Source organism: Pteropus vampyrus, unplaced genomic scaffold, assembly GCF_000151845.1.
Source record: "Pteropus vampyrus isolate Shadow unplaced genomic scaffold, Pvam_2.0 Scaffold298, whole genome shotgun sequence".
NCBI lineage: Eukaryota > Metazoa > Chordata > Mammalia > Chiroptera > Pteropodidae > Pteropus > Pteropus vampyrus.
The window spans coordinates 886,983-900,084 of record NW_011889079.1 but is presented as its reverse complement, the minus strand read 5'-3'; the positions used below and the strand labels follow the sequence as shown (position 1 = coordinate 900,084).

General features: G+C 45.4%; 1 protein-coding gene across 3 annotated transcripts in view; it reads left to right on the top strand.

Moving 5' to 3' along the window:
* The window catches only part of LOC105303063 (peroxisome biogenesis factor 2), a 16,709-nt gene extending 3,734 nt beyond the window's left edge, over positions 1–12,975 (top strand). For all 3 annotated transcript variants that reach the window (XM_011376422.2, XM_011376423.2, XM_023521166.1), the window contains exons 2-3: positions 8,765–8,886; positions 10,519–12,975. In XM_011376422.2, the coding sequence (XP_011374724.1) occupies positions 10,536–11,450 (915 nt within the window). In that variant the 5' untranslated portion in view covers positions 8,765–8,886; positions 10,519–10,535 and the 3' untranslated portion in view covers positions 11,451–12,975. The remainder of the gene's footprint in view (positions 1–8,764; positions 8,887–10,518) is intronic.
* Positions 12,976–13,102: the final 127 nt, after the last annotated feature.

The window sequence follows — 13,102 nt, the reverse complement described above, 5'->3', positions numbered from 1 at the left end:
GCCCCTTAAAACAGCCCCATCTGCGTGTCCTGTGGTACCATCCTGCAGTGTTCACGTTTGCCTTTGTACCACCGTGTCAGTTTAAGACACTGGGTCGGGGCATAGCTCTGCCACTTCTAGCTCTGTGGTTTTACCCTAGTCAGCTTCTCTCTCTGTGCCTCAGTTTCCTTGTTTTAAAACAAATAATAGAAGAACCTCTTTCATCGTATGTAAGGATTAAACCATTTAGTATTAACTTATTAACGCTCGGTAACTGGTAAGTTTGTGGTATACGCTGACTGCAGCGGTAAAGTGACAAGCTGGTGGGGATTGTCTTCCATGATGAAATCCTCACGCCTTTTTTTCCCATGAGGATTGTGTCGGTGTGACATGTTATGTTCTCATTTCTCTACTTTCTTTAGCCTTTTCCAAACTCAGGTTCAACATTACCTTTTCTGCCATTGGAAATGGCTGTTTTATTTTTCCTCTTCCCAAGTTTCCTAAAACAATTTTTACAAAGATTCTAGAGAGATAGGCTTTTTTACAGTTGCTTTTTTTTTTTTTTTTAACTACTGAGAAGACTTGTAAAATGACTTGTCCAGGGTCACACAGCCTGTTGAACATGGGCTAGAATGTAGAACTGGTCAGAACCAGTTTAACGCTCTTTCCCCCCAAATCCATTCAAACATCTGTTCTTTATTTTCACAACGTTTTCTCTGATAAAGACTCAGAGTATCAGCTTTCCGAAAGAAAAGATCATGAGTGCCATGCTTTCCTCTTCAAAATGTATTTGTGAAGGTAGGCCAAGGTATTGGAGATTCTGTTTTAAGGTTTAAAAAAGTATTTTGTGTTAGTTTTAGATACTCGGATAAATATACCGTAAATGAGTTATGTAAGGTGCTCAGTTGTGTTAAGACTGATCATCTTCTTGAAGATTGTAGTATTTGAGTTGAGTTCCCTCTTTTCTTCAAATAAAGAAAAAACACATCCCCTCTGCTAGGCCAAGTTACTTATTATTGTTCATCTTTTTGAGAAATTTATGATATTTTAAAGTTTATCCTTCAGATGTAATTTAGAAACATTTTGTTGTATACCCACTACCACCCCCAAAAGAAAAATCCTCTTTGGATTTTGATGAGGATTGCATATGACTAATTCAGAGGTCTAATGCCCGTAATTTTAAAAATTCCACGTCTTGTCTATAGCCAGATGAGCACAATTGAAATATCTAACATCAGATATCTATAAACTACTGCAACTTTGTTTATATTCGATGAAAGAGCAGCAAAACAGTAGTGACAAGTCACTTAGCAAGCCTGTGGCAGACGGATTTGAGCTTCCTGTCGTTGATTTCTAGGCCAGTTCACAGTGCCAGAGATCGCCGAGTTCTAATGGGTCCAGCCATAGCTTTTTTTCTTTCGCTCATGTTTGAGATGTGTTCTGGGAACCGGTGTCCTGTTAAATCCCTCTTTGATGCATGTCCCATTTATTAGTATTGATTTCAATACAATGGACAGTAAATCTATCTGACTACACAAAGGAAATAGTAGGGTACAGGTTCAAAGCTTAAGATCCCAGGTTTAAGAACTTTACTCACATAACCGCATGACGTAAAATGTTAGTTTAAATTTTTTTTAAACCTAAAGAAGGAAGAATATACGGTCTTGTCCATTTCAATTACTAGAACCCTTCAGATAGTGAGGCAGCAAATTATCATAGTGAACATTAGTTGATTATTGTGGATCTGTAGCCTGGTGGGGGTGCGTAGATGGGTTGGAGGCCTTAGAGATTCCTTGGGAATCACATGTTCCTGCTGATGAGGTTTACAGGGCTGTAAATTTAAAAGTAGGACTTTTGCGGGCAGCACGCATTGACACATATGCCTGATGGTAATACATCTAGTACCGAGAGTCCCGGAGCAGGTCAATACTAACGTGTGTATCGACAGCAGCTGTGTAGGAGATGTTACTTGGTATTATAGCTAAAAATCCATGTTATCCCTTTAATCATAATTACATTAATATCGGCAGGCCCTTGACAATACCTACATTATTATTGATAGATTTCTGTCAATAACAGGTTTTTAAATAAAATATATTCATTCATAATTTGTGCTATACTCAATAAAAGCCCCGAAATACATCCTGAAAAAGTCTTCTGTCTTTAGTGAGGTAGAGTCATTAGTTTTGGTTTCAGAATGTGATATAGATGACAGAGTATTATTTTGGGGAATGAAAAGCATAAAAGGAAAGCATGAGTTATTTAAGGGATAAGGTTATTATATATCGCTGCTCTTAGAAAACGAATTTCTGTGGTTTTTTTTCTTTTCTGTGAAAGAAAAGCAGTGTGACATGTGTAGTGATAAAATGTCAGCGGGAGACCTTCTTAATAGTTTTTAGTGCTAGATCATTTTGTCTTAAACATATTTATGTGACAAGTTAATCACACTAACCCTAGTAGTTGCTATACTTTTTATCTGGTCTCAATTTTGCCTTAAGCATCGTTTTCACATATTCCATCCTTCACTAATCACTAATATTACCTAGTGTCAATTATACTTTTAATTAATTATTGTTTTATAAATCTCTTTGCTTGATATAAATGTTTTTCCTGTGTTAGCCTTTTAGAATCTTAACTTAGTATAGTTTAGGAAGCGGGGAGGGAGAAGGTGGTAGGCTTGTGTATTAAAAGAATGAGGTTTCCTGGCAGCATAGGAAAAAGCATTACCTGTTTCTGGCATCCTGGAAAAACCAAACTGAATTAAATCCACTGGTGTTTGTTTCTGCTCGGAACAATCGCAACTTTTCTAATAAAGATTGACTTGTATTAAGTATTCAAATTTGAGCCAACTTTCATGGAACTAGATACTAACCTACAGGAACCGATACTTTGGGGATTGTTAAAGTTTAAGGTAAATTCTTGAAAGTCACGCAGAGCTAGACTGACCGGTGCTTGAGCGTGGAGGGTGACCAGGATGCCAGATCAGTAGACTGCTGGTTTACAAAAGACTTGAGCTGGGGGGTTTTCATTCGAAACCAATGTCACCATAATCTGCTTTTTGATGTTCGTAGTTCTTAGTGAAGGAAGTTACGTTACTTGGACTTTTTCAGAAGGTTATTCGCACCTTAGCTCAGTCCCGTGAATTGATGCAGAGGTCTGGTGATCGGTCTCCCTGAACTGCAGGCTTCCTTTGCTTCCGGCATCAGATTCACTGTCTAAAATTGATCCCCTGTTACGTCTCCTGTCCTCAGTGATGACTCATGCCTACAGAATCAGTGCCATTAAAAAGGGGTCTCTTTACGGTGGCCGACTCTTGGGCTAGTCTCTCCTGCCAAGCCAGGCAGCTCTGGCCACTGCGGATGGCTTGTTTCTTCACGTCCACATGCCAAGCGCAGGCACATCAATGGGGATTAAACAACCAGACACACAGCTCGCGAGGACCCGTCCCCTTGTGTCGCAGGTAGGCCTGGCCGCCCGTGGCTCGCACGCTCCTGGGGCTGGCACATCCCCTCCGCTGGCCATAACACCGGGTTTGTCCTTCCCCTGGGGAGTCGGTGATCCTTCACAGTGCTTTCACATTTCAACATCCATTCTTTGCTCAGAGATCAATGGCTAGTCCTGATTACAGTGGCATCTTCTTTCTTTAAAAATGCTTGAATAAAAGTAAGTTAACTGTGTTAAGTATTTGGATCGAGCGCCTGGTACCTAGGAGGATGCCTGGCATTTGGTAGGTGCTCAGTAAATTTTGGTTCAGTCGAGTAGCCGTTTGTCAGAGAATTAGAATTCACTGAAACACAAACTGCTTACCTTATATCTAGAGGAACTTGATGCGATTTAAAGGCATTCATGGCATTTTCCTGTGATCCACACCTTAGGGGCAAATACTATACACCAATGGAGGGAAGAGGTTCCATAATCGGATTAGCTGATTTCACAGTTATTTTGATTTCATCAGTTTCTTCTACTCTCCTGGGCGCTGCCCTTCTCTAAGGCCGGTATTCTAGAATAACTACCTAGGGTACCAGAAAGCGGGGCGGGGAGGAGGAGGAACTGGACGTCAGGAGTTGGCGATGAAGCCCTATCAGTCGGGTGCTCATCTGGGACTGTCCCCACGGCACCCTGTTCAGAGTCAGCTGTTGTCGGTGCGCATCCTGAGATTTCTTTGCTCCCAGGTGGCAAGCGCAGCCATGTCGATGGAGTTCAATAACCATGGGAACCGGCCCTCGTGGGACCCAACCCCTTCGCTCAGGGCCCGGCTCCGCAGATGCGAGCTGAGTGCACCGAGTCCCGAGCCGGCCTGCGCCCCTTCCCGCCGGCGCCCGGTCGCTGTCCGACTGCCGCGGTTACACTTCCATGGTGGGGCCGGTACCTCCCGGAGAAAAGCGTGCTTTGCCACAGCTTGGTCCGAGCGTTAGCGTGAGTCATAACGAAGACTTCAGTCTTTTGAAAGCAGATTTGCCAAAATCAACCCGAAGTCTTTTTCTGCGTACGCCCGTCTCCAGCCGCAGCAGAAATGATATCATGATGATACACGTTCCAGTTTCCAACCCGTTTCCTGACATTACCTGGTTTAATCTCAGCAGCTTTGTGAAGGAGCTGTTTTTTCCAGCTTTTGAAGAGTCTGAGGCTAATGACTTTCTCTCAGGTCACACAGCAAGTAAATGTCAGGGCTAGAACCCGAGCCCGGGCCTGCTTGGTTTTAGATCCACTTTTTCCACTCTTAGTGCAGGCGCCTGAGTAGGCACGTAGAGCCCAGGAGGCCAGGCCCTCTCCAACGAACTGCCGCGTGTAATGGACAGTGTCTGCTGTTTGCAACTAAAAGAAGTCACCAAAAAAAAAAAAAAAAAACCGACTAAAATGTTGGAAAGTAAAACCTAAAACAAAAAGTAGGGAACCAGATTATTCATCTGGAAGAGGACGGGCGAAGAGCGGCGTAGTAACAGTCAAGGTCCCACGTGGGGGGATCGGGCCCAGCTGTTCTTAATCTACACCGAGGCAGGGCCCAGGCAGAGGAGGGAAGAAGACATGTCGAGCTGTGACAGGGATGAGAAGGAATTCTCTGAGAACAGGGATTGGTGAGTGTTGGGCTGGGCGGAGAGTGTGTTAAGCCTTCTCTTCTGGCAGCTGTCAAGAATTCCTGTCTTTACTCAGTGTTCTTAAGTATGATTTCTCTAGAAACGGGGGATTTGAAATACACGGTTTCTCCAAGAAACCACTCCCTCTGAGGAGTTTTTCACCAAACGTGAGTGAGGTTCATGTAGATGCTCTCAGTGTTCAGTTATGCGCCCGTCATTGTAGTAAATTCTGTAAGACGATAAGATAATCATCAGCCACAATCTGAAACTGACTGCGACTCTACTAGTTAAAGACACGTAAATTGGTGCAACTGGCCTCCAACGCAAGCCAAATACCCTGGCTGAGACTCAACCGAAAATAGATAGCCATCCATCCAGTTCAGCGTGGGGGTGTGAAGAGAGGGAACTGTCATGTTGGACTTAATATCCGTGTCCAGTGCGGTCGGGGCTTTTCAAGAGCTTTGACCGATCGTCCCTCATCTTGCTGACCACAGAATATTAATACTGGGCAAGAAGCAGATGTGTGGACACTATTCCAGTAGAAGGCTTACAAATACCATATTCTCGCATGCCACGAATAACTGGAGTGTTGCGTGACAAAAACTAAACTAGGTATCAAAGTCACTTTGTAGGTGGCAGGTGCTTTGAGAAGTAAGTATAAGATGAGGCTCTTCCCTTAACTAGTTCATGGTCAAGTTAGGGAAAGATGTACCAACGTGACTGAAATCACAGTACAGATGGTTTAGGGCTCAAGCGGGTGGCACAGACACTTGCCGTCAGAGTTAAAAGTGGTGATGGTGGGAGCTGGGGATGGTTCTGAAGGTTTGGTGCAGAATGCTGACAGTTGGAATGGGAAGGGCAGATAGATAGTCGAGCGTGGTGGGAGTCGGTGGTGGGAGAGATAAGTGTTTTAGGGGTGTGAGAGAAGACGGGCAGGACCGAAGGGTGCTCTGGAATTTAAGGCTCTCTGGGGAGTGACAGGTGAGATGGTCGCAGAGGTGGAGACAGTTGGCCTACGATTGTACCTGAGAAGTTTGTGCTTTATCCCAGGGGTAATCATGAGGTGAGAAAGAGCTGATTTAGGATGTCAGGGGAAATAATTTTGTAGATTTGGGTTCGCTTACGAGATTTTTAAAATAACGTTTTAGGTTTTTTTCTCTTAATTATATAAATGTTATAGGTTAATTAGAGAAAATTTGTGAACTGCAGGAAAGTGGGGAAATCTTACTCATCGATAATGTTTTTGCACGAACTTTGAAATGTTTGCCCTACGGGACAGTTTTGGAATTCTGGGAATTGGCTCCGAGACCCCGTGGCGCCATCTACCTCTGGCATTGCTCCAGTTGTCCATTTACCCGCCTTTCTCCCTTGCAGCCCTTGGCCGGGGTCCTTAAGTGAGAACCAGGACAAGTTTTTATCTGTGTCGCAAGCACCTCACAGGGCTGGGATGTACTGATGCGCACAGAGTTCGTGGATTCCGTGAATGGTCCCTGGTCTCACAAGGACCACTTAACAGAAGGAAGGGGGAGGCCTGAGTCCACGCGAGGCTCGAATAGCCTCTCGATGCAGGGACGAGAACTAACCAGACATGGGGAGGAGGGCTGGCATGCAGCTTTGAGCTGGTTGGGTGATAGGCCAAAAACTTACCAATTTTGCTTTGAAATGAACTAGCCCAGTCATTCTCAACATGACCAGAGAACTTCTTAGAACTGCAGCTTCTTGGCCCCAGTTCTGGGCCTACGTTCAGATTCGAAAACCACTCAACTGGAAGGACGGGGACCACGGGACTGCAGTGTTGAGGACCACAGCACAAGATAGTGGAGAGCCCGGGTGTGCAGTGTCAGTGAACATGGCCGTGAGGCGCCGCGGTAGCTGAAATAGGAAACACAAAATTCCGAGAGGAAAACTACGAATGTGAGATTATGTCATTGGAAAGAAAATTAAACGCGTTGTAAGTGGGCAAGATCCATTGATCTTGTTCCGATCACTGCCTTCCTGAGCTTAACGTTTAACTTGATTTGAGATAGATTAGTCCCATGAGATGCTCAACATCCCCTCCAGATTTTCTGTCCCATATCCACATAACTGCCCGCCGAACTGTCCACTTAGCTGGCTCATACCTCGAATCTCCAAAACTACGTGTATATATTATCTTTCCCTTCAAACCCACATCTCAGCATTTCCTATTTCAGAGAACTGGATTGTCATCCACTCAATTACTGATGCCAGTTATTCTTGGCTTAAATCTCACGAAATCAGGTCCGTTCTACCACATCATGGCATCCAGCGGCCCCTATTTCTCTCCGTCTCCGCTGATGCCTTTCCAACGTAGACCGTCAGTTTCTCACTAGATCATTTAACACTCCTTTAACAATCACCTTACTTGGTCTCCATGTCACCGATCTCGAAGCCTCAAATCCACTCCGTCAGTTCTTAGCATGGCCAGAGCAAGCTGCGTAAAATGAAAATTTGATTAATTCTTTGCTTACAACTACTCAGCGGCTCCGTGTTGCATCTCGGTGAAGTGCAGCCTTATTCACGTGGCGCCCAGGGCCTAAGGGGTCGGTCGGTCTCCTGCTTTCTTTTCCAGCCTTATCTTTTGTCCTTGCACCTGCTCTTGCCTCTGCCTGGAATAGCATTCTGCCCTTTCTTCACCAGCCTGATGACACTGCCGACCCCACGGGTGGCTGCTGAGACTGCCTCTCCGTGACGCTGTCCCTGACCTAAGCTCCGGCTGAGAGCACTGGGCATGAATTTCCCCTTGCGTATTGCCGGTCACATCTCCCCGTAATTGCCCGTTTGTTATTTTATATAGCGTATTCTCACCCCAACCGTCACCCCACTACAATATTGTCCCAAATGGGTTGAGACTGTGTGGTCTACCTTTCTATATCGCTGGCTCTGGCACATTAACTGGTCAGTAGCAGATGCCCAACAAACCGATGTTGAAATAAGTAATAATCCACAGTCTGGTCATTTGGAATAGTTTTAATGCATGGGAATTTCTATTTTGTATCCTTCGCCCACCCGAGACACTTTTCTCTTCACTGACCCATTCACTTAGTGTTTGTAGGATGCATTCTGTGTGCCAGGCGCTGTGCTGGTTGCTAAGATTCAACTGTGACGAGTCTCAGTGTTTGCAACAGGGCTTATCCTCTAGCGAAGGAAATAGACAATTAAAAAGTAGTTTATGTACCGTACATAATACATCGAAATAATTTACCACAGTATGTAAAGGCGTAGAAGGAGGAAGAACAGAGTACTAAGAGATCAGCCAGAAGAGACTGCTAACTTACATTTAGAGAGGAGGAAACGATGCCTCAATCAGTACTTAAACACCTAGCATGCGTCTTTCAGTTAAAGAATGGGAACATACTTTTCCAGGCGAAGGGAGCGGGCAGTAAAATGCCACTACTATACCAGAGAAGGGCACTTATGCCTAGAGGTCAGAGCATCAGGCAGGAAAGCGAGCTGCGGGGAGGTCTGGAGAGGCCCGTGTTTTCGGAAGGCTGCATCGTGGGGAGGGCGCAAAGGTAGGATGGGATCTGGGGAAGACAGAGAGCGAGGGGTTCAGGGAGAGGCTTGCGGGGCATGGGGGTGTGAATGGCTTAGAGAAATATTTTCGACCAAGCACGGACCCTGGGGATTAATTAGCTTTGTGGAGAGAGGAAGGAGAACTCTGTCCTGACGCCCTTCTTTCTCCCCTGCAGCTCCTGGCTGGTGTGAGGCGAGGGACCTGGAGCCAGAACCACCTGCTGTGGGCCGTGATGTCTTGAGGGAGCTGCAGGCAGGGGAGGAAGGGGACACCGGCCCAGAAGGCGCCGCACGCACGGTGAGAAGCACTGAGGGCGCTCGGCCTGCTATTCAGTAGTCATTCTTGTTTCCTGTACTGGAACTTGTTATCCATGTAGTCTGCTGCCACTAAGTCATCTAGGCGCCATGGGTGATTTTAAATCTCCCCTCTTGAAAAGCTCTGATTGTCATAGATATTCCAGTTTCAAGAAGGACAGCTTTATTTTAGGATACACTTTCCGGTCCTTTTGCCTTCTAACGGATTGCATTTAACATCTTTTTAGTATAAATCATAAAGGAATAGAATTTGAAAGGACTCGAAGGTCATGTTGTCTCCAGTCCTCGCTTTAGAAGCGAAGGAACCGCGGCAGAGGTCAGGTGAGATGGCTCGTGCGAGACCGCAGAGCCGGCGGTGGCCGTGAGCGCCAGCGGGCCCCTGCCGCTGCGGCTAGCTTTTCTTTCTGTCATGCCTCGGGCCTTTCGAAGGCCTGGAGGTCACGATCAAGTTTAGATTCGAAGGCCTAGCGGTCACGATGGAGTTCAGGTTCAAAGGCCTGGAGGTCACGATCAAGTTCAGGTTCGAAGGCCTGGAGGTCACGATCAAGTTCAGGTTCGAAGGCCTGGAGGTCACGATGGAGTTCAGGTTCGAAGGCCTAGAGGTCACGATCGAGTTCCGCACATTGAGGGCCCATTTTAGAAACAATGTAAATAGATCTCAGTGTAGTTTGCATCTTCCAGCTCATTAATAAACGGTGAAACGTCTAACTGGTCTGTACCCTCCATGACAGCAGAGGCCACTGCGTGTTCTCGTCACACTGGCTCGCCCATATAGGCATTTCATAAATGTGTTTTGAATCGGCCGGTCATACCTAGCTAACAACCAACTTTTTCCATTTTATTTCAAAAGATTTTTGTCTCTGTAGCACCACTTTTTTTCCTTAGTGTATTTGTGAAATGATCTTAGGATACGTTTTTACGTCATGGTTTTCTTGGAAAGTGTATGAGGTATACCTTTTTATTAATAAAGACATTTCTGCGTTCATGGTGCCTCGCGCTAGTATTTCTGCAGTCGCTGATAGAATAATAAACACTTGTCATTCATTATGTGTTTCTCCTACCGTCCTTTATAAATACAGAGGAGAGTCAGAGACTAGGTGAAAAATATAACTTTGGGGTCGGTAGAAGTACCAGAAATGAAGCCGAGGTCTTGACGCCCCGCCCGCTGCTTGTGCCATGAGGTTTATTGTATGTATTCAGCTCATGCGTTTTTCTCCGTTGTTCACGTGGCTCTTCAGCCTCAGAATTGTCAGCTTCGGAGTTTCATTGTCTCCCTGCTGCAGCATCTGTCTGAGGAGGATTACGTGGCGGTGCATCTGTGGCTGTAGGATGCAACTTGCTAAAACCTGTTACTCCTTTGATGAGGAGGTTCCAAGAAGAAAGAAAGGGAGGGAGGGAGGCGGGGAGGAAGGAAGGAGGAAGGAGGGAGGGAGAGAAGAGAAGAGAAAGAAGTTCCCACTAAGAAGTGACCGTTTACTGTGCCGTGTCAACACTTCTGAAAGGCCCCTCTTCTGGGTGTGCCGTGTCACTGTGCGTCACCATTTTCCAGGGGTAGGTTGAGGAGGTGGCACAAGATCGCCGCTGTCTGACGTTTGCTGATTGTCCTTTCCCCTAGAGACCTTGGGAGAAGGCATGGCTTCCGGAGAGGAGAGTAAGAGCACGCACAGGGTGCTGAGAATAAGTCAGCTGGATGCACTTGAACTCAACAAGGCCCTGGAGCAGCTGGTTTGGGCCCAGTTCACTCAGTGCTTCCACGGATTTAAGCCCGGGCTGTTCGCGCGCTTCGAACCAGAGGTGAAAGCGTTATTGTGGCTTTTCTTGTGGAGATTCACCATTTACTCTAAAAATGCCACTGTGGGCCAGTCCGTTTTGAATATTCGGTACAAAAACGATTTCTCCTCGAACCCGAGGTATCAGCCACCGAGCGCGAATCAGAAGGTCTGGTACGCCGTCTGCACCATCGGGGGGAGGTGGCTGGAGGAGCGATGCTATGACTTACTTCGGAACCGTCACTTAGCGTCGTTCGGAAAAGCCAAACAGTGTGTGAATTTTATGGTTGGACTTTTGAAATTAGGTGGGTTGATGAATTTCTTGATTTTCCTTCAAAGGGGCAAGTTTGCAACTTTGACAGAGCGTCTCCTAGGCATCCGTTCAGTATTCTGCAAGCCCCAGAGCGCGCGTGAAGTTGGCTTCGAGTATATGAACAGGGAACTTCTCTGGCATGGTTTCGCCGAGTTTCTCATTTTCCTCTTACCACTCATCAATATCCAAAAGTTGAAAGCCAGATTATCTTCGTGGTGTAGCCCTCTTCGTAGTGCCCCTAACAGCGACAGCACAGTAGCCGCCAGAGGCAAGCAGTGCTCCCTGTGTGGGGAGTGGCCCACCATGCCCCACACCGTAGGGTGTGAGCACGTCTTCTGCTATTACTGCGTGAAGAGCAGCTTCTTATTCGACATGTCCTTTACGTGTCCTGCGTGTGGCACAGAGGCACACGGCGTGCAGGCGCTGAAATCGGGCATCGAGATGTCCGAAGTGAATGCTGTTTAGAAAGTAAAATTGTTTCTTCTGAGGAAAACTGCATTATGTTGAAATTCTTAATAATAGTCATCCTGAGTACACCGCTTGGGTGTCTCTGAGTGCCTGTGCTCCTCTGTCCTCTGTGCCTTGCCGGGCGTGACTAAATCCCAATCACCGGGATCCACCTGAGTCTAAATATATTCTGTATTTTTCTTAATTATTGCATTCATTATTCTTTAATTTAATTTAATTCATTATCCTTTAATGTCAAGAATAATGGACAGTTTTGTCAGGTGACTACTAAGAATGTTCCCTCATTTTGCTCCTTCGTAGAAAAAGGTTAGACTGAAAGTAAACGATTTTGGAGACTCTGGGATGAGTGTGCATTTATTCTCGGAGATGGTGTTACAGCATCATAGTCTCACAGTGATGAGATCTGTCATTTTAAACCTTACGATCCGGTGGCCTGGTTGTAATTCTGAGCTTTTCTCTGGAGCCAGTTCGTGACGGGCTCTGTGGGCTCCGTTCTCAGGCAGAACGATGTCACCGGAAGCTGATGACATGTGTCCTGCCAGCCTTCTGCCCACTGGAGTCCCACTGACATTTAGAGTAGGGACACCAGGCTCTGAAGACTAACAGAACAGTAATTGTGGTTTAAAAAGTGATTTCAGATCATCAGTCTGTATCATTTGGTTAAGAAGGCGGGGACATTAATATATTCAAGGAAGCCTTCAAAATGAGTCGGCAATTAAGGACAAAAACTGGTTCATTTGGGACATTTGCTTTTAACAAAAAGCTATTTTTCTTAACAGCACTCGTAAGTGAAGTGTTACTGTATTACGAAAAGGCATTTTCAGCAACAGAACACTTCCAGACGTACTTTTTAGGCACACAGATCAACTGTATTGTCTGTAGAACTGGCTCTCGACGGCCCGCTGCAGAGAAACCGAATGCGTAGTGTGCATAGTCACCACGGCGAGCCGGCAAGTATTTCGCTTGTATGTCTGCTGTTTTTTTCCTTCAAAGAGCACATAAATCATGAAACAACACAATATGCCTTCAGGTTTCTAGGCTGTCTCTTATTTTCTCCTAAAATTTTTGAGAAAAAGCTTATGGTTTTAAAATGTCATCTACAAAAACCAAGTGAGCACCATTTTGCACAACGGCCTTCATGGAGTCCCGCCTGGAGCTGTCATCTTGGCAATGAAAACAAGTCCAACGAGGTGGAACCAGGTCCTGCCCGAGGCAGGAAATGCAGTCCAGAACCCAGCACGTGGGTCACTTTCCTTCTCAGTAGCAGGAGGCTAATGTGTCTTCAACGGGGTCACCTCCTTCCTTTGCCGAAATCCCCAAAGGCAATAAAACATAAATGTACTTAGTTAAGCTGATTTTAAAAGCAGATGGGTGTGGAAATGTTTGTATCTATGGACCTTAAGAACTTATCTCAAGGAGATGGTAAGAATTTGGATATGGATTTACCGAAGTGTTCAATATGGCACTGTCTGTAATAAAGATATGTTTCAGCAATAGGGGAATAAACAAAGTAGGACAGCTATTTAATTAACTCAAGAATGTTATATAAATGCCATGGAAAATAATGTTATGCAAAAATATATGTGAATAATTTTAATGCAAAAGTGCGCAATAGAATATTTAAAAGAAGTAGTATATTACATACTATA